The following is a 22,510-nucleotide window of genomic DNA, read 5'->3' as shown; positions in this document are numbered from 1 at the left end:
ATGTGACTCAACTGCCAGTGACAAGAAAAGTTTGGTTTCTCCTGCTTTGTTCTGACAGCAGTTCCAGCCTCATTCCAAGATCATGGGCGGGTCACTGCAGACAACAAAAGGAGGAAAAAGAGGAGACCTGGAGCTCAATCAAACTGGACAGAGGCTCAGCAGCACACTCCCAACCCCCTTTTGTGCTAAGTGTCACTGTGACCGCTCATCTTTCACAGAAGCAGCTGCACTGAGATGAGGGGAGGGCCAGGCTACACTAGGCCGGCTGGTAGTCGACTTACCCCCGAGCAAACCCCCCCACACACACCAAACAAGAGCACTGCTAAAGACCCTGGTGACGGGCGTGAGTGTGTTTCTTCACACCGTTTGTCAGTGTGTGTTTGTGTGTAAGCTGTAATAGACGGGCATCTGTCTGTACATGACTCACGTCTATCTGTGGATCTCTGAGTGCATGTGGAAAATTCATGGTGTAACGTATGCAGTCGAGTGTAAGAGTGTGTGTGTGTGTGTGTGTGTGTGTGGCTTTGAGGTTAGTTTTTTTTATATGGGGTGTGGTGGACAAATTAGCCAGTGTCGAGATCAGCAGTATTTATGTGGTGGGGAATTTGCACTCAAAAAGTTTAAGGAGCAATAAATGCTAAATAATTCTTATTCATTTAAATCAGGATTTGAAATAATCTGCATTAGCTACATAGGTCTATGCAAAGTAAGAGCTGTGCCCCATACCTCGGGGTATCATGGTGTACATCCAGGGTGCCACAGAATAAGCAGTTTAGATGGCAAAACCAGAAAATCTCCTATTTCAATCAAGTTTTTACAAGCACAACATGCATGTTTATTACAAACCCCATTTATACCCCCAAATATATAAAGGAATTTAGAATTTGATGCCTGCAAGACACTCAAAAAAGTTGGGACAGAGGCGTGTTTACCACTGTGTTACATCATTTTACCCATTAATTTCACTTTTTGATTGTTTGCGAACTGAGAATTCTAATTGTTGCAGTTGTGCCCATTCTTGCTTAATTATAAGACTCAAAAGTTTGGGGCACCTAGGTGGCACAGTGGCGCTGGGATTCTGAACTCCCTGAGTTCTGAGTTCCAACCTCAGCTGTGCTACCGTATGGCTGGGCGCCCCTTAGCAGGCATAATCGGCAATGCCTGCAGCAGACAAAATTGTCTAACCGAACTGACAGTTGGTGGGGTCTTTGATGCTGTGCAAGGACCCTGGTTAGTACCCCAAGGCACCTGTATAGAAAGTAAAGGAACCCAGAGATCAGTGGATGGCTCTCCACACGCAAGTACTGGCCTCATGTGCGAATTCACCGTATGTGAGGGCGAATAAAAAGGGGTCAGTGGACCCAACCATGATTCACTCATCTGTTACCAATTCACTGTTTAACCCTTTGATGCACAAGCTAAGCAAACCCCTTCTAATGCACAACATGGGTGGAAAATGACCCATATTCAATAATTCAAGAATATTTTCATATGCACATTAGTCAGTTATTCATGTATTTACTGTCTTAGCTAATGAAAGCTATCTATACTAGAATATGTAAACAGCTTGCAAGCAAATAGTATTGGACATATTCAAGATTCAAGGGCCTAATCTTTGGTTGTCTTTCAAAAGATCAGTAAATATGTTTTTGACTACAAACACTTACAAATGTCAGTAGTTCCTGTCAAATTCCATAGTAAATACATAATGGTCATTTTTGACCCATGTTGTGCATTAGGAGGGTAGTGATACAAAAATGATTTTTATTAATAAAGTAAAAAATATAAAACTGAAATAATGATTTGTGATGATCAAAAACAAGTTGATTGAGGAATTCATGGAAGCTTGAATGACAAAATTAATTTATTGCAAAGATATAGAAAATAAAAACTCAGTTGGGTCACTTTTGACCCAGGTTGTGCATCAAAGGGTTAATGTGGGATATTATAAAACTGTGCAACTAGACTATTGTATTTACTAAACTATTTACTCTTATTTTACCCTTGTTCCAAATTTTTGTTCCAAACTACAATCAAGTTGACCAGCCAAATATCAAAAGTCATTTCTTTTTACTTTTGTTAAATCTGTTTTTATTGCTTTTTAATTGCTTCCCAACTTTGATCGTTAGTAGTAGTAGTAGTATCATAAGTACTAGTAGTATTACTACCATTATGGGCAGCACAGCTGCAACGTGTTAGGTGGGTGTTGCACAGCAACATGGATCCCGGGGACCTGAGTTTGGTTTGGTTTGCTCCTGCCCATGTGTCCATATGGATTTGCTTTAGGTGTGAGTGAATGTAAGAGCAAGTGTATGATGCCTTGCAATAGACTGGAACCTGTAGCCAGTTGTAGCCTAGTGGCTGAACTAGTAATCAAAAGGTCACTGGTTAAAGCCCCACCACTGCCACGTTGTCACTGTTGGGCCCTAGGATGTATTTCTGCCTTGTACCCAGTATATCCAATCACTAATCAGGCTGAAGCAGTTAATAAATGAGTTATTAATATTATGAGCTGTACAGTAGCACAGCAGGTCAAGTGGGTCTCACAGCACCATAATTATTCTCATGTCTGCATGTTTTTAGCCAGATACTCTGGATTTCTCCAAAAACATACAGAAGAAAGATGTGTTATGCAGATTATGAGGTATAACACGCTCATTTGTTCCTTCACTTGTTCCCAACTAGCTACTATTTAAAATCAATTCACTCTCTATGTATTGGCAAGCTTTACTTTGACTCTTGTGGGTTTCTCATACACATTCACAAATCTTTAAAATAAGACAAGGATCAAACCCAGGTCTCCAGGACCCACGTTGCTGTGATGCACAGTATCCGTCAGCTGTTCCACCATGTTGCCTGGGTAATGTAAATATAGAATTGTAGTCCCACCTGCTCCAGATTCACTGGATGACTCTGAGCTTGACATCTTGTGACCTTCTGCCACCTTCACAGCCACCGCTCGACAGATGGCCCCAATCTTTCTCTCCAAAGAGCGTACACCTGCCTCACGAGTGTACCTACACACACACACACTTGTTACTCTTGCTGCTAATTCGGGAGGTCATATATTGACTGCGTATTGGCAGATAATTTGATCCTTTTAAAAATGTACAATAACCTTCACAGTGACCATGTGTAACATTTACAATAGACATTGTCTACTATAGAGCATGCTGTGTCTGCAGTATACGCCTTACTCCAGCGATCCCCAACGATTTTTGCACCACAGACCGGTTTCATATAAGATATAATTTCACAGACTAGCGGTGTTTGGGGAGCACTGCCTTACTCTAGATCTGCTTTATCATGTAGATTTTTCCTTTATTGTCATGATTTGTTATGAAGGAAACTCCATAAACTCAGTGACTCAGTGTTTTTAGCACTGGGTGACTTCATTAAACAATCTGAAACCTATTACCATAAAGTGACAAAATGTAATGGTTTTAACAAGCTTTTGTCAAAGATTTTGCAGGATCTACAGTGATTTTACTCCCTAGTAACTTAGATGCCATCTATTTTTGTCTCGTGCAAAGTGTAATATAAGATTAAGAGAACAACTTTAGAATTTGCCAGGCCAACTTTGGAAGCAACTTCTGCAACCAAACACCATAAAACTGACTAAAACAAATCATTTTATCATTGTGTTCAAGTCAGAGATTTGACTAAGCTAGTGTAAAACCTTAATTTTATTCTTTCTTTTTCTTTTTTTTTAAGAAATCATCACATGAATAAGATTAATATCATTCAAAAAGTTCCTTATAAAGCCCTTGACTTATTAGTCCACAGAATTTTTAGCAATTGGCAGGTAAATTTCAGCTGCTATCGTCTAGGGTTCGAATCCCCAGCAGTGCTATCGGTTGGCAGTCTATAAACAGACATGATTTGCTATGTCTGAAGGTGGGGAGATTGGATTCCAGATTGGATTGGCATCCTGTCTGGTGTGTATAACTACTGCGACCCTGACCAGGATGAAGCGATGTTGAAACATGAAAATTAAACGCATTAAAAAAAGATCAACCCTTTTTGTCACCACATGGCAGTAATGTAGTGATTTTAGCCGCTCAGGTGGCACAGCAGTAAAACACGCTAGCACACCAGAGCTGACATCTCAAACTTGTCGGCTCGAATCTCAGCTCTGCTACCGGCAGGCTGGCCGCCTACACAAACAACGAATGGCTTGTTGTTCAAGGGAAGGGTGCTGGAGGGGATTCCTCATAACTGAAGCAATTAACTGATGCATACGACGCCTGCTCAGAGTTGAGGGATAATGCTGATCAGGGTTTGTTTATTGTTTATTAGGATTTTAACGTCATGTTTTACACTTTGGTTACATTCATTACAGAAACGGTAGTTACTCATTACACAGGGTTAATCAGTTCACAAGGTTATATCGAATACACTCTTGGACAATTTTGTATCTCCAATTCACCTCACTTGCATGTCTTTGGACCGTGGGAGGAAACCGGAGCACCCGGAGGAAACCCAAGCGGACACGGGGAGAACCTGCAAACCGCACAGAAAGGACCCGGACCGCCTCACCTGGTGATCGAACCCAGGACCTTCTTGCTGTGAGGCGAGAGTGCTACCCACTTAGCCACCGTGCCGCTGATCAGGGTCTACACAAATCTGATCCGCATATGAACTCGCCTCGTGGAGGGGGAAAGATGCAGTCGGTACTGCACACGTGTCGGAGGGGGAATGGGTTAATCACGGCTCTCCTCAGTCAGAATGGAGGTCAACATCAGTAGATGGGAAGCGTAATGCAATCGGGTAACTGGAAACTACTAGATTGGAGGAAAATTGGGGAAAATGCAAAAAAATGTACTTTTGGCATGAAGCAGATGCTCTAAACTAGAGCAATTTACAGAAGCACTTTTACAGTAATCATTACCTTACTCTACTGTACATTACCTTACCTTTCATTACCTTACTCTAGTCAACTAGACAACAGTCCAAGGATACAAGTCTGCTGAAACCCTTTTAGAACAAAGGTTATTTCTTTTGAAGTACATGGTTAGTAGTGATGATGCTACTCTTCTCCCCACAGTTATTCTCCTTATCACAATGTAAATCAGTTCTCTCCACTGACCCACTCAGAATCCCTGTGGGCTTTTTCCTCAGTGTGTTTCTTTCTACTCTGCACAGTTAGAACTGTAGCCAAGTTGACTCATTAATTGTCAGTATGTGGGTGGGGCTCTGGGCTACACTTTCCTCATGTCTGTCTGGCTCTTAGTCAATCCTGCTGACCTGATTTATCTGTCTGGATACACTAATCCCTCACTTCTGCTGTAACAACACGCTCTTACTGAGAAGTAAATGTGTGTATTTCTATGCATTTACTTGCTGATTATCGCCTGTGTGGTGTCTTGAGGGATCTGAAGCTGCTGAGGGGTGAGGCCATGCTGCTCCAGCTGATGGGGGATCAGGTGTCGATGAGCGATTTCCACTTTCTCCTCCTGGGTGTACCCTGCAACGTCCAGACCCGCTCACAATCAGAACACGAGGCACAATTATCTATTCAGACAATTACTAACCCATCTGTCTGGTGTAAGGTGTAATTGAAATGCCCTCTTTCTTCTGAAAAAGAGTGATCAATAGACTAGACATCAATCAGCAATTCTGACTAAATAATGCCCTATTTATTACAGCCCCCTTTTTACTCTGTGACCTTTTGAACATGGACTCTGACCTGGTACATGCAGGACCTCCATTCTGTCCAATAGTGCAGGGGGGATGGTCGCTGTGGTGTTTGCGGTAGCAATGAAGAGCACTTGGGACAGATCAAAGGACACGTTAAGGTAGTGGTCAGTGAAGCTGTGGTTCTGCTCCGGGTCCAAAACCTATTCATGTGCAGAGCCAGAAAGACAGACGTCAATTAGTTGACAATTTAACACTATATTTTATTAAAGCAATAAGCCACGAGAGGCCGTACGTTACTGTGATTTTAGCACGGGGATGAGTGGCTTCTTTCCCCCTTTCCCCCTTTCCCCTTCTTTCCCCGTGCTAAAATCGTAACAGTAACGCACGGTCTCGAGTGGCTTATTGCTTTTATAAAACGGCGGTCAACATAAAATATAATAAATACAACAATGTTTAACCATAAATGTATTTATTGTGTATAAACTTACAATAAAGCATTCTTCCGCGACGCAAGGTAATCCGATTAACAGTGTTGCTAGGCAACGTGAGGGCGAAAATAACATTAACTTTCTCTATTCAGTGGCGTATTAATATGGAATGATGTGAGGTGGTCATAGGTGTGCGTTTATCGGGGATTTTACAACGGCTCCGAACACGGCTCAGCCAATCAGATTTTAGGACCGGAACTATCCGTTTTATAGTTATTTATTATACAGTGGTACCGTGTAACTGGACGTCCCCTAAACTTTGTGAAGAAATTTGTATCCTTAAACTCAACGTGTTCAGCTTTGTTTTTTCAAATTAACAATGAACAGCCGCTTTGTTCAGCGCTCGGCTTGAGCGTCGCAGTAAAACGTCATCAAAGTGCGAATATGAGGTGAATCTACATTTGTGTGGAATAACAGTCAGATTTACTCTGAAAGCTCCACATGTATCTGTGTTTAGCTGGATTTTCCTCTCTGTTTCACTTTTAAACTTGTGTTATAGCTCGGGGTGCTGAGAAATTGAGAATCAGCTTTTCAGAGAGAGTCTAAAAAATGTGTACTTTGCTGCATTAAAGGTCCAAATTCCCTTTGGTGCATGTTGTTGAACTAATACTTTAAGAATCATTTAACCAATGTGTTTAGCTGAATAAAGAAAAACACTTTTTAAATATGAACAGCCTTTAAGTAACCACAAATGTTTTGGATATAGCCCTTATAGGGCTATACACCGATCAGCCATAACATTAAAACCACCTCCTTGTTTCTACACTCACTGTCCATTTTATCGGCTCCACTTACCATATAGAAGCACTTTGTAGTTCTACAATTACTGACTGTAGTCCATATGTTTCTCTGCATGCTTGGTTAGCCCCCTTTCATGCTGTTCTTTAATGGTCAGAACTCTCCCAGGACCACTACAGAGCAGGTATTATTTAGGTGGTGGATCATTCTCAGCACTGCAGTGACACTGACATGGTGGTGGTGTGTTAGTGTGTGTTGTGCTGGTATGAGTGGATCAGACACAGCAATGCTGCTGGAGTTTTTAAACACCTCACTGTCACTGTGGACTGAAAATAGTCCACCAACCAAAAATATGTCCAGTCACAAGCGCCCCGTGGGCAGCGTCCTGTGACCACTGATGAAGGTCTAGAAGATGACCAACTCAAACAGCAGCAATAGATGAGCGATCGTCTCTGACTTTACATCTACAAGGTGGACCAGCTAGGTAGGAGTGTCTAATAGTGTGGACAGTGAGTAAACATGCTATTTAAAAACGCCAGCAGCGCTGCTGTGTCTGATTCACTCATACCAGCACAACACACACTAACACACCACCACCATGTCATTGTCATTGCAGTGCTGAGAATCATCCACCACCCAAATAATACCTGCTCTGTGGTGGTCCTGACCATTGAAGAACAGCATGAAAGGGGGCTAACAAAGCATGCAGAGAGACATATGGACTACAGTCAGTAATTGTAGAACTACAAAGTGCTTCTATATGGTAAGTGGAGCTGATAAAATGGACAGTGAGTGTAGAAACAAGGGGGTGGTTTTAATGTTATGGCTGATCTGTGTATATACACTTCTTTGGATATAGAAGTGTAATAAAGAAACCCGAGGAAAGAAACTTCCCTCACCTCCAGCAGGGCAGCGGCAGGGTCACCTTGCAGACTCTTGCCCAACTTATCCACTTCATCCAACAAAAACACAGGATTGTTAACGCTAACAGTCTTAAGTCCGTTGATGATGCGGCCGGGCATGCTGCCCACGTAGGTGCGTCTGAGGACAAAGACACGAGACACTTTTCTTTTTTTTGGAATTCATTGTTACTGAGAGCACAAAAATGTCAAGATGCTTTACAACAGTGCATGTAAAAAATGCTGGCAAGCCTTCGAATTCACAGAAAATGAAATAAGATAAGCATTTAGATGGAAGACCAAGCCAAGATAAATGACCCAGGGATTTCCTCCCACTCTTCTGGCACTGAGTGAGAAGGATCTGGAATAAAGCAAGCAAATAGTATTACCCAAAAGGCTTGAGTCACGTTATCACCGTAAAGAAGTGTTAATACTTTTAACAAACAACGGGCCAGTAGCTACAATAGATCCTCCTGTGTTCAGATAATAAAAAGTGATTGTGGCTACACTGATGGAAAGCTTTACCAGATTAAAACAAATGCTTGGGTTGGTTTCGACAAAACGGAGGGAAACTTGCAGGGACTTGCCCCACTCAAAGGCCTTGATGTCATCCAGCCAGTCTACATAGTGAAAGGAAAGCAGACAGGACATCAAAAGATAGCGTCATGCTGCAGGTCAGACTATGCAGCTCAGGTTCCCTCATAGTATTTACGGTCATATGTAACGTCTCACTTTATCCTGACAGCTAAACAAGCATGTAGAACATTTATTTATTAGGATTTTTACATCGTTTTACACACTTTTGTTACATTCATGACAGGACAGGTAGTTACTGGTTACACAAGATTCAACAGTTTAAGTTTTTAATGTCAAACACAGTCATGGACAATTTAGTATCTCTAATTTACCTCACTTGCATGTCTTTGGACTGTGGGAGGAAACCGGAGCTCCCATAGGAAACCCACGGGGAGAACATGCAAACTCCACACCACACAGAAATGACCTGGACAGCTCCATTTGGGAATCGAACACAGGACCTCCTTGCTGTGAGGTGACAGTGCTACCCACCAAGGCACCATGCTGCCCAAGACAATTTTGTTTCTCCAATTAACCTGACTGCATGACTCCTGACTGGAGAACATGCAAACTCCACACCATACAGAAGGGACCCAGACTGCTCCACCTGGAAATCAAACCCAGGACCTTCTTGCTGTGAGGTGACAGTGCTACCCACCATGACAACCCAGGCAATTTTGTATCTTCAATTAGCCTGACTGCATGTCTTTGGACTGTGAGAGGAAACCGGAGCTCCCGGAGGAAACTCACACAGACACGGAGAGAACATGCAAACTCCACACCACACAGAAAGGACCCAACAGCTCCATCTGGGAATCGAACCCGGGACCTTCTTGCTGTGAGGTGAGAGTACTACCCACCGAGCCACCATGCTGCCCCACTTTCATACTACAAGCACACAAAAGCATGAAATGCCATTTCATAGAGCTGTTATAAGTGTGTACCTGTGGCCCCGGATGTCTGACTGGTCACACACTCCTCCCAGGGCGATGCGGTGGAACTCCCTGCCCAAAGTGCGAGCAATGGAGCGCCCAACGCTGGTTTTGCCCACACCTGGAGGCCCCACAAAGCACAGGATGGGGCCTTTAAGTGAGCTCTTGAGCTGCCGTACAGCCAAGTACTCCAGAACGCGTTTTTTAAGCTTCTCCATGGCGTAATGATCGTTATCCAGCAGCACCCGGGCAGCCCGGATGTCCAGGCAGTCTGAAGAGACAAAGAAACATGTTTTTTTGATTTACGGAAGTCATAGCGTAACCACAGCTCATACACACATACAAACAGAGCTGAACAGAATCTGGGCATTCAATCAGATGAATATGAATCACCAGCACCTCATATAACAGGACATACGCAGAGAAGACACACCCAGCTCTCCCATAAAATAAATGTGACCACTGAATTTGTTTTAGTGGTTGTTGTATAAAAACGCTTTATATATAAAGCTTTACTCTCATGTTCATTTTCAGCCTGGAGGTGGACTGGACTTTTATACATTAGTGGTTTCCTATATTTTCTGGCTAAGCCCACAAATAAAACACAATGTATACACCAATCAGCCATAACATTAAAACCACCTCCCAGTTTCTACACACATTGTCCATTTTATCGGCTCCACTTACCATATAGAAGCACTTTGTAGTTCTACAATTATTGACTGTAGTCCATCTGTTTCTCTGCATGCTTTGTTAGCCCCTTTTCATGCTGTTCTTCAGTGGTCAGGACCCCAACAGGACCACCACAGAGCAGGTATTATTTAGGTGGTGGATTATTCTCAGCACTGCAGTGACACTGACATGGTGGTGGTGTGTTAGTGTGTGTTGTGCTGGTATGAGTGGATAAGACACAGCAGCGCTGCTGGAGTTTTAAAACACCTCACTGTCCCTGCTGGACTGAGAATAGTCCACCAACCAAAAATATATCCAGCCAACAGCGCCCAGTGGGCAGTGTCTTGTGACCACTGATGAAGGTCTAGAAGATGACCGACTCAAACAGCAGCAATAGATGAGCGATCGTCTCTGACTTTACATCTACAAGGTGGACCAACTAGGCAGGAGTTGATCTACTCATACCAGCACAACACACACTAACACACCACCACCATGTCAGTGTCACTGCAGTGCTGAGAATCATCCACCACCTAAATACTACCTGCTCTGTGGTGGTCCTGTGGGGGGTCCTGACCATTAAAGAACAGAGTGAAAGCAGGTTAAAAAGGTACAGTGTATCACAAAAGTGAGTACACCCCTCACATTTCTGCAGATATTTAAGTATATCTTTTCATGGGACAACACTGACAAAATGATACTTTGACACAATGAAAAGTAGTCTGTGTGCAACTTATATAACAGTGTAAATTTATTCTTCCCTCAAAATAACTCAATATACAGCCATTAATGTCTAAACCACCGGCAACAAAAGTGAGTACACCCCTAAGAGACTACACCCCTAAATGTCCAAATTGAGCACTGCTTGTCATTTTCCATCCAAAATGTCATGTGACTTGTTAGTGTTACTAGGTCTCAGGTGTGCATAGGGAGCAGGTGTGTTCAATTTAGTAGTACAGCTCTCACACTCTCTCATACTGGTCACTGAAAGTTCCAACATGGCACCTCATGGCAAAGAACTCTCTGAGGATCTTAAAAGACGAATTGTTGCGCTACATGAAGATGGCCAAGGCTACAAGAAGATTGCCAACACCCTGAAACTGAGCTGCAGCACAGTGGCCAAGATCATCCAGCGTTTTAAAAGAGCAGGGTCCACTCAGAACAGACCTCGCGTTGGTCGTCCAAAGAAGCCGAGTGCACGTGCTCAGCGTCACATCCAACTGCTGTCTTTGAAAGATAGGCGCAGGAGTGCTGTCAGCATTGCTGCAGAGATTGAAAAGGTGGGGGGTCAGCCTGTCAGTGCTCAGACCATACGCCGCACACTACATCAAATTGGTCTGCATGGCTGTCACCCCAGAAGGAAGCCTCTTCTGAAGTCTCTACAAAAGAAAGCCCGCAAACAGTTTGCTGAAGACATGTCAACAAAGGACATGGATTACTGGAACCATGTCCTATGGTCTGATGAGACCAAGATTAATTTGTTTGGTTCAGATGGTCTCAAGCATGTGTGGCGGCAATCAGGTGAGGAGTACAAAGATAAGTGTGTCATGCCTACAGTCAAGCATGGTGGTGGGAATGCCATGGTCTGGGGCTGCATGAGTGCAGCAGGTGTTGGGGAGTTACATTTCATTGAGGGACACATGAACTCCAATATGTACTGTGAAATACTGAAGCAGAGCATGATCCCCTCCCTCCGGAAACTGGGTCGCAGTGCAGTGTTCCAGCATGATAATGACCCCAAACACACCTCTAAGACGACCACTGCTTTATTGAAGAGGCTGAGGGTAAATGTGATGGACTGGCCAAGCATGTCTCCAGACCTAAACCCAATAGAACATCTTTGGGGCATCCTCAAGCGGAAGGTGGAGGAGCGCAAAGTCTCGAATATCCGCCAGCTCCGTGATGTCGTCATGGAGGAGTGGAAAAGCATTCCAGTGGCAACCTGTGAAGCTCTGGTAAACTCCATGCCCAGGAGAGTTAAGGCAGTTCTGGGAAATAATGGTGGCCACACAAAATATTGACACTTCAGGAACTTTCACTAAGGGGTGTACTCACTTTTGTTGCCGGTGGTTTAGACATTAATGGCTGTATATTGAGTTATTTTGAGGGAAGAATAAATTTACACTGTTATATAAGCTGCACACAGACTACTTTTCATTGTGTCAAAGTGTCATTTTGTCAGTGTTGTCCCATGAAAAGATATACTTAAATATCTGCAGAAATGTGAGGGGTGTACTCACTTTTGTGATACACTGTATGTAAAGAAACAGATGGACTACAGTCAGTAATTGTAGAACTACAAAGTGCGTCTATGTGGTAAGTGGAGCTGATAAAATGGACAGTGAGTGTAGAAACAAGAGGGTGGTTTTAATGTTATGGTTAATCAGTGTATATCTAAAACACAAATACAACAAAAAAGGCTAAACCTTAAATCTTCCAATAAGGGAATTCCATAAGTCAAGCCATACCTCATTACATACAAAGCAAAATTAATAGTGCACATTTAAAGAGTAAATAATCAAATAATTACCCTATAATAAAGTAATTACCCACTTAAACCTAATAACTGGTTGTGCCACCCTTGTCAGTAACAACAGCAAACATTTGCAGTAAGTGTTTTACATCGCTGTGGAGGTATTTTGGCTCACCTTTCTTTGCAGAATTGCTTTAATTTAGCTACACTGGAGGGTTTTCAAGGATCAACAGCCTGTTTAAGGTCTTACCACTGCATCTCAAAGGGATTCATTTCAGGACTTTGACTCGTCCACTCCAAAACCTCAAACAAACATCATTGTCCTTCTGTATACCCCAACTGTGCTTAAACTTTAGATCACAAACACAGCCGGAAGGACATATTCCTTCAGAGGTTTCTCATCAGTCAGCAGTAAATTATTCCAAAAATATTGGGTATCACCGAGATGTTTTCTGTCAACGACAGACGAGCCATTGTGTTTTATCTGGACAGTACTGGTTTGCGCTGTGCAACTTCATGAATGCCATATTTGCCCAGAGCTTTTCGTATTGTGGAATCAGGTACTGAGGCAAGTGAGGCCTGCAGCTCTTTTAGTTGTCTGGGTCAAGTCAAGTCAAATTTATTTGTATAGTGCTTTTAACAATATACATTATCTTAAAGCAACTTTAAGATAAAGTCGTCCAGGATCGACAGACCAAAAAACCCTGTTAAGCAAGCCAAGGGTGACAGTGGCAAGAAAATACTCCCTTAAAATTACAGTAAGAAACCTTAAAAGGAATCAGACTCAGCAGGGACCCATCCTCTTTGAGTTCTGTTATGACCCCTGGCTGAGTCTACCTAGATTGTGTGAATTGAATTAGGTTGTGTCAACTGCATATTGATGAATGTGAACATCAACTAGTTTCTAAGTTACAGTTTGGCTACTAACAACCCCCATGTTGTTTTAACCTATTTTGGGTGGTCCACGTATCAATTAGGAAAGTCAGACCCTCCAAAACCACCTTAAATTCAAACCCTGATCCAGGGGTCACAACAGTGTTGGAGCTATAGCTTTACAGACCTCTATTACTGCTGTGCGTGAAAACACTTCCCCTGCTGGCCAACAAGAGAATTGCAAAGTCCTGCATTTTTAAAGCTTAAATCTGCCAAACCCTAGTAAAGCACTCCACCTTTTGGACAGAAGACACACTGCAGTCAAGCTACAAAAAAAGCTATATAAAAGCTTATAAACAGACATATAGTCTACACATTACAGATTACATAACCAACTACTGTATTTGTATGTTGTATGGTCTAAAGCAACAGTAACAATTTTAATTATGATGCCAATAGCCTAAATTGGGGTTAAGAAGCCCATACTGAGTTTCCTCAGAAAAAAAATATTTAACGAGTGTTTTATTTTGGTTTGTCCCAGTCTGAAGTTGGAATCTTTAGTCGACACCAGGAAAACAATGGAAGACAAACATCAGAGTAAAAAATTAGTCTATTCCTGCACCGCAGAGCCACGCCTATGTTATGTTATGTCGTGTAATGTTGTGTTGTATTGTTTTGTATTCTCCTTGGTCACCACAGCCACCTGCATGTCCCCCATCGCATCCATAAAACCTCCTTTTTGGCCTTCCTCTCCTCCTCCTCCTCCTTGCCTGGCAGCTCCATCCTTTGCACATGCCCAAATGTCCCTATAATAAACTCGTACCTCTCGTCTATCCTCGTTACTCCCAATCACATTATATTGTACATTATGATATTATCACATTATATTGTAATATGTTATATATGGAAATCATACACACACAGTTTATGTATAGCCATCATTCAGGGTAGCCATCAAATAAAAACGTCTTACCTTTGGTGCTCTTATTCCACGGTAGCTCCACCATGAGCTCCAGGTAGTTGCGTGTAAGAGCATATTCGGGCATTGACTGAGGCATCTTCTTCAGACTACAGGAGAGTGGTGTAGATCAAGTTCAACATATTAAACCTCTTTTATGCAGGTACTGACATTTTACAATGTGTCAGTGCAGTAAAAATTTATTGATTTGATCTAGGAACCTTGCATTTTTGTAAACATTTTGTTTCTAAAATAACTATCAGGCTTTAAAGCAATTACGTCAAGCAATTACAAGTCTCGTTACCAAATGCAGGAGTGAAAAATGTTGAAAATGGGATTAAAAAAGAAATCAAATGGATATGAAGCGTCACATGTACATAATGCTATCTCAGCATGAAACTTGCTGTATCATGCTGTAAAGGGAGCAGAGGAAAGCTACTGTGTCCCAAATACCATCCAATATACCAGCGATCCCCAACCTTGGTTGCACCACGAACCAGTTTTATATGAGATAGAATCTCACGGACCGGGGGTGGGGGGTTGTAAAATAGAATAACAATACTACTCACAAATTATAGAAAATCAGTGGGAACCCTGAGCTTTTTTCGCTGCAACAAGATGCTGCCACCTAGGGGTGATATGAGTCAATAACACCCGAAGTGTGTTGGAATCTCTAATTATTTACTCTTTCTGTGTGGTCCGGTAATAAATGATGTGCAGTCCAGTACCGGTCTGTGACCCGGTGGTTGGGGACCACTGCAATATACTAAATTTGCACCAAAAATGTCCAGAACTCACTTTAGACTTTATTACGGACTAGACTGAATAATGAAAAACTACTATAATGTTTGCTAATTATAACTCATAACTTTTAGTTAAAATTAATTTTGAGTATGTATGGTTTGTGTAAATCCTATTTATTCAAATTATACTTTCCTTGCCACCGTCACCCTCGGCTTGCTCAACAGGGTTTTTGGTTTGTCGGTCTTGGATTCTGTAAAGCTGCTTTGAGACGATGTCTATTGTAAAAGATGCTATACAAACATATTTGACTTGACTACATTCATTCATTTTCTTAACCGCTTATCCAATTAGGGTCACGGGGGGGGGGGCCAAGGCACACAGTAACACCCTGAACGGGGCGCCAGTCCATCACAGGGCAGACACACATACACACCCATTCACCTATACGGCAATTCAGTGTCTCCAATTAACCTGACTGCAAGTTTTTGGACAGTGGGAGGAAACCGGAGCTCCCGGAGGAAACCCACGCAGACACGGGGAGAACATGCAAACTCCACACAGAAAGGACCCGGACCGCCCCACCTGGAGATCGAACCCAGGACCTCCTTGCTGTGAGGCGACAGTGCTACCCACTTAGCCACCGTGCCGTCCGACTTGACTACACTGGGTGCTAAATTAGATTTCAACCAAAGACGAAGCTACGATTTCATGAGCACTGAAGGATTTTGAGTGCGGATTGAGACGCAGCCCTCCAACTGAAGCTACAGCAGTTTCATTTTATCTAACATACCTCAGGATCTAATTTACACATTGTGTTGCTTCCCGAAAAGGTTTTTAATTTAATGTTTGTGCGCCTTCCTCTCACACCGTGTTGTATTACAATAGGGTGTAATGGAAAGTTTTATACCGTTTGAGCTCCTTCAGGCAAACACGTAGTGCTGACTCTGACATGCCTGCATCCTTCACCTTCCTTTCCAGTACAACAATATCGTCCCCGTCCTCATCCTCACCCTCTTCATCGAGAGAGAACTGGCGCCCGGGGAACACGCCACCTTTGCGGATAACCAGCACCTGTCGGTTGAAGAGGATTTACTGGATATAGAAGAGGTGACGCTTCATGTAGAGTGTTCAGTGTCTATGGTAAAGAAAGAACTGACAGGCCTACCCTCTTTTCATCATCAGGTCTGGGTTTGCGAGTCTTCTGGAGCAGTTTGAGCCCATCGATTTGTCTGGTGAGCAAAGGGAGAGTTTTCTTAAAGCGCTCCTGCAAATCTACTGCATCTAGCACCTGCCAACAAGAGGCAACACAAAGAGGTCTGGATAAAGATTGCAGATACTTCTACTGTACTAACATGCATATGGTAGATAAACGTGTTACTAAAGGTTATTACAAAGATATCAAGCGGTCTGCATTTGATTTACATCAACCATTGGTCAGCGGATTAGCGGGTCAGTTTCACCGGGAAACACTTGGTGCACGGCAGGAATACCCTGGACAGGGGGGTGCCAATAGACTGACAGCACCACTGATATTCGAACCCAGAAACTAACCTTTAAGCCAGGCATGAAGAGCAAAATGACTTGTAATGCTTACATTTAGTATGTTCAATCGTACAAGACCAGGTTTGTACTTAGAACCCTCAAACCTAAAACTAACAGTCTGCAACCCAACCATAACCACATTTTCCACATTTGCGATGTGAAACTGCAAATAGGGTGGGGCAGAGGTTCAACAGAGCTTGAGACGCAGACTCATGGCCGCACACTGCCATCAGTGCTCATCCACCCTCTGTGCGGGTGCCTTGACCGGTCAGCAAAGGTTTCAGCCATTGCCTAACCACCACCCCACCCCTCCTACAGACACACAGCCAGTCATGTGTCTGTGTAGGTGTCTGGCCAGCTAATAGCAGTGATCTAGATCTAAACTGGTAGGCCGTTTGTGGTGTACCTGGAGCTTCTCGGTGTTGGAGGTGCGGATCATAGAGGCAAGCACATCAGGCAGAGTCTCTCTAGGCAGACTGTCGAGCAGTTTCCTCAACTTCGCCACTACAGGGACCGACATGTCAAGCATCCCCACCAACTGCGGGCACATACACACACAAAGCTGATGTGTTATTAAGTTAAATATACTATAATTCACAGAAAAAACATAGATTAAGAATGTAAATGAAAGCGGATAAGGGATTGCATGTACATGTACATGTACTGGTCATGCAGCCTAGCTTACCTGCACTGCAGCCTGATAGAAGCTCTGCGACAGTTCACCCAGCTCTCCGTCCAGCTCTCCTCCCTCTGTGTACTGCTCCAGCCTGTCCAGCTGCTCCACCACAGCCACAGGAAACGGTCTCTCCCTCAACAGCTCAGCAACCCGAAAGCGGCACAGACCGGTGATGAGTAAAGTGTAGTGTGGCTTTGGCCAGTTACTGCCCACTACCTGAACCGCCAGTCCAGCTGTGCCGATGCTAAAAGAAAAAAAAAAAAGCATTATAAGCACAGTGAAATACACGTAATACTTTTTTATTCTACTGTGATTAAGCTTGTTTAAAGAACTATCAAAGATAAAGAACCATCAGGTACTCATTTATTCATGAATATTTTTAGTATTCATGTACATTCATTGTCTTTTTACCATGTCTTTATCCTATTTAGGGTTGTGGTGGGTCTGATTCACTGGGGTTAAAGGTAGGAAACACGCCGGACAGGTCGCCAGTCCATCACAGGGCAAACACACACACACACACACACACACACACACAAACATTTACACCCAGGCGATTTTCAGTATCTCTAATTAACCTGACTTCATGTTGTTGGACTGTGGGAGGAAACCCACACAGACACGGGAAAAACTAAAATCTCTCCACCTGCGAATCAAACCGTGCCGCCCGTACCGTGTTTTAGACTGCCCTTGTTTTATTTTTAGTTAGAACTACACACCACTTTACCAGCTCAGATCTTCAGGGCATCTGGCTTGGCCTACTCCATGGTGTATGCATACCTATAAGGCAAAATCTGGCTCTTCAGTAAAGTGAAAAGCTAGTGAAAACAGCCCAGTGAGTAAATTGCAGAAGGAATAGCATGATTCTACATATGTGTTGCATGTTGAATGGATTGAACAAAAATGGATCTGCTGACATGTGATTACACATACAACTGGTCTAAACAAAAAGGATTGCCAGGTTGGGTCAATTTATACATATTACGTTCTGTCAGCTTTTTTCCCCACTGTGAGTGTTGGAATATAATCTGGCAACCTAGTTAATAACTACAAACTGTGTGGCCAGTCGGGAAAGCTCAAGTTTAAAGTCCTCCAGTGCAACAAAGATCATTCCAGATTAATTATTCATGAACTGTGCGACAATTTACACAAGTAGCTTTAAGTTAAATGCATTGAGATGATTATTTTTATGACTATATTTGTATGTGTTGATACTTTAAATAAAATCTTACCTATTTTTTTATATTTTACTATTATTTTATTACATTCCTGTATAATAATATACTGTTTACTATAAATAAAGTAAGCCAAATTATGTAGTCAACTCTGATTCTTATTCCAGGTGTAAAGAATTGATTTTTTCAGAATCACACACTATTGAATGTTGTTTATTCCTACAAATATTGTTTATTCTTAATGTAAAGATAAAATATTAAGTTCATAGTACAATATTCGATTAAGTTATTCAGGAATTTGTGTATTGAATTTTTTTTTTCTCTTTTTCTCCGATTCCCCCCCCCCCCCCCCCCCGCAAAAAATGTTCTCTCTTAATCTAGTCGTATCCAATTACCCTGATTGCGTTATGCTTCACCTCTACCGATACAACCCTCCACTGAGGAGCTTTGCAACTGACACATGCCCCCTCCAACACATGATCAGTACCGACTGCCTTTTTTCACCTGCATGAGGCGAGTTTATATGCGGATCAGCCTTGTGCACGGAAAGCCACACCCTGATCACATTATTCCCCAACTCTGCACAGGTGCCATCAATCAGCCAGCAGAGGTCGTAATTGCACCAGTTATGAGGAACTCTGATCCGGCTCGTCCCATTCCTGAACAACACCCAATCATTGTTTAGAGCTGAGATTTGATACAATGTATTCAAAATCCCAGCTCTGGTGTGCTAGCGTATTTTACCACTGAGCCACCTGAGCGGCCTCTATTCAATATTTTTATTAAACACTTCATCCGAGCTAGGGTCATGATGTGTCTAGTGCAAATCACAAATATTAGGAACAAGGCAGGAATGCAGCATCCCTGACTGTATGGCGCCAATCTATTGCAAAGTTTCACACACCGATTCACTTAAACAATTACATGTAGGAGGAATTGAAGTAGTCATCCAACCTGTTAACATGTTTTAGAGGCTTTGCCATCCGGCTGGACTGGGTGGCTACATTAATACTGATTGGCTTGTTGTTCATACAGAGTGGGAGGCCTCATAATGGTGCAATTACAACTTCTGCTGCCTGATTGATGGTGCCTGCACAGACAGAGTCGAGGAATAATGTGTTGGACTGCATAGAACTCCTTGGTCAGCAGTGGAGATCAGCATTAGTAGAGAGGAAGCGTAATGCAATCAGGTAATTGGATACAACTAGATTGGGAGGATAATTGGGAAAAATGCAAAAAAAAAAAAGAAGCTTTTATTACTTTTCCTAAATAAATAGAGGTTTGTTGTCTTTAATGTATGAATGTATGTGGTTCTGTAAATAATGTATGCTTCTTTGTGCAGCATACACACCATGACCTGATCTGGATAAAGCGTTAACTTGATAAACGACTTTGACATTTTATAATACACTATATTGCCAAAAGTATTCGCTCGTCTGCCTTCACACGCATATGAACTTGTGACGTCCCATTCTTAATCCATAGGGTTTAATATGATGTCCGCCCACCCTTTGCAGCTATAACAGCTTCAACTCTTCTGGGAAGGCTTTCCACAAGGTTAAGGAGTGTGTTTATGTAAATTTTGTACCATTCTTCCAGAAGCGCATTTGTGAGGTCAGACACTGATGTTGGACGAGAAGGCCTGGCTCACAGTCTCCGCTATAATTCATCCAAAAGGTGTTGTATTGGGTTGAGGTCAGGACTCTGTGCAGGCCAGTCAAGTTCTTGCACACCAAACTCGCTCATCCATGTCTTTATGGACCTTGCTTTGTGCACTGGTGTGCAGTCATGTTGGAACGGGAAGGGGCCATCCCCAAACTGTTCCCACAAAGTTGGGAGCATGAAATCGTCCAAAATCTCTTGGTATGCTGAAGCATTAAGAGTTCCTTTCACTGGAACTAAAGGACCGAGCCCAACTCCTGAAAAACAACCCCACACCATAATCCCCCCTCCACCAGACTTTACACTTGGCACAATGCAGTCAGACAAGTACCGTTCTCCTGGCAACCGCCAAACCCAGACTCGTCCATCGGATTGCCAGACGGAGAAGCGTGATTCGTCACTCCAGAGAACACGTCTCCACTGCTCTAGAGTCCAGTGGCGGCGTGCTTTACACCACTGCATCCGACGCTTTGTATTGCGCTTGGTGATGTAAGGCTTGGATGCATCTGCTCGCCCATGGAAACCCATTCCATGAAGCTCTCTACACACTGTTCTTGAGCTGATGTGAAGGCCACATGAAGTTTGGAGATCTGTAGCGATTGACTCTGCAGAAAGTTGGTGTCCTCTGCGCACTATGCACCTCAGCATCCGCCGACCCCGCTCTGTCATTATACGTGGCCTAACACTGTTGCTGCCGTTCCCTGCACTGACAGGAACATTGACTGAGGAATATTTAGTAGGGAGGAGATTTCACGACTGGACTTGTTGCACAGGTGGCATCCTATCACAGTACCATGCTGGAATTCACTGAGCTCCTGAGAGCGACCCATGGAAGTGATTGGAACACCTGAATTCAATAATGTGGATGGGTGAGTGAATACTTTTGGCAATATAGTGTATTTAGTCTCTCACTAGTTCTGTGTACGTAAACCTGAGTCTAATCAGTATTACTGAGATGAATCGACTCGGAAGCTTCAATCCCCGGAATAGGAGAATCGAATCAGTTTCGGTATCGACTCCCTTGTTGTTAAGACAGCTAGTTTTCGGTTTTGGGTCAGCACTCGTACAGCAGATTACAAGCAGGGATGTTAAGCAGAAATGTTCACCTGTGTAAAGTGGGAAGCTCCTGGTTGTCCTGGTCAGGGTCTCTGGTGTTAGGAATCACTCCTATAATAGTGCTCTTGAGCGAAGTCCCCTTCAGCAGTCTGCTCTTCACCAGGTTCATGTTCCTCGCTGAGTTCACGCTAATTCTCATCGTCGACCCGGGCAGTAAAACCCCTTCATGTGTTAATAACAAAGGTAAACGACTGGGTATCTGAATGCCACCGCTGGAAGACATTGTGAGGTGTTCAGTAGTTGTATTACCAAACCAAACACAGTGTCCTCACTGCTGTAATAACCAGTGACAGCTCGCTGGGCAAACTACGGCAAACATGCAGGGACAAAGTTCATCCGTCTCTAAACAACACTGGTTTCGCGTTTGCACTCGGCGAGGAAAGAAGGGTGTAAACAGAGTGAGAATATGAAAATATAAATTAAAAGTATGAGAAGCATCACAGAGTGCACATAATACACCATATACATGAACCTTACTGTATTAGGCTGATAATAGAATAGAGCAGAACGTTATAGTCAAGCCTACTATTACAAGCCTACTATTTTCAGCACGCAAAAGGATTGAGACACAGCCCTTCAGATTGCTGGATGAACTGAAGCAGTTTTTGGTTGGTATTTAATTTACAGTATAACAATAAAACCACCTCCTTGTTTCTACACACATTGTCCATTTTATCAGCTCCACTTACCATATAGGAGTACTGACTGTAGTCCATCTGTTTCTCTACATACTGCTTTTACTTTGTTCTTTAATGGTCAGGACCCCCACAAGACCACCACAGAGCAGGTATTATTTGGGTGGTGAATCATTCTTAGCACTGCAGTGACACTGACATGGTGGTGGTGTGTTAGTGTGTGCTGTGCTGGTATGAGTGGATCAGACACAGCAGTGCTCCTGGAGTTTTTAAATACCGTGTCCACTCACTGTCCACTCTATTAGACACTCCTACCTAGTTGGTCCACCTTGTAGATGTAAAGTCAGAGACGATCGCTCATCTATTGCTGCTGTTTGTGTTGGTCATCTTCTAGACCTTCATCAGTGGTCACAGGACGCTGCGCAATTACAACCTCTACTGCCTGATTGATGGCGCCTTTACAGAGTCGAGGAATAATGCATTAATCAGGGTGTGGCTCTCCGTACACAAAGCTGATTTGCATATGAACTCGCCTCGTGCAGGTGAAAAGATGCAGTCGGCTACAGCACACGTGTAATGCAGTTGGGTAATTGGATACGACTAAATTGGAGGAAAATTGGGAAAATGCAAAAATAAATAAATAAATAAAAATGACCCACCTTGTAAAGATGTTATCCCTAGTATGCACTTTATGCCTGAGTAACACACGGT

The 22,510-nt window shown here is 43.0% G+C and overlaps 1 protein-coding gene across 1 annotated transcript in view; it reads right to left on the bottom strand.

The window, feature by feature from the left end:
* Positions 1-21,446, bottom strand: part of lonp2 (lon peptidase 2, peroxisomal) — a 29,979-nt gene extending 8,533 nt beyond the window's left edge. The window contains exons 1-11 of the mRNA XM_063004161.1: positions 21,155-21,446; positions 17,221-17,455; positions 16,942-17,073; positions 16,159-16,281; positions 15,901-16,064; positions 14,265-14,359; positions 9,286-9,544; positions 7,766-7,907; positions 5,690-5,840; positions 5,341-5,467; positions 2,890-3,017 (exon numbers count right to left, since the gene is read on the bottom strand). Coding sequence (XP_062860231.1) covers positions 2,890-3,017; positions 5,341-5,467; positions 5,690-5,840; positions 7,766-7,907; positions 9,286-9,544; positions 14,265-14,359; positions 15,901-16,064; positions 16,159-16,281; positions 16,942-17,073; positions 17,221-17,455; positions 21,155-21,387 — 1,789 coding nt within the window. The 5' untranslated portion in view covers positions 21,388-21,446. The remainder of the gene's footprint in view (positions 1-2,889; positions 3,018-5,340; positions 5,468-5,689; positions 5,841-7,765; positions 7,908-9,285; positions 9,545-14,264; positions 14,360-15,900; positions 16,065-16,158; positions 16,282-16,941; positions 17,074-17,220; positions 17,456-21,154) is intronic.
* Between the last annotated feature and the right edge of the window lie 1,064 nt (positions 21,447-22,510).

Source organism: Trichomycterus rosablanca, chromosome 11 (genome assembly GCF_030014385.1).
Source record: "Trichomycterus rosablanca isolate fTriRos1 chromosome 11, fTriRos1.hap1, whole genome shotgun sequence".
Taxonomy (NCBI): Eukaryota; Metazoa; Chordata; class Actinopteri; order Siluriformes; family Trichomycteridae; genus Trichomycterus; species Trichomycterus rosablanca.
Note: the sequence above shows the minus strand (reverse complement) of the source record. Positions and strands in the feature narration are given on the sequence as shown.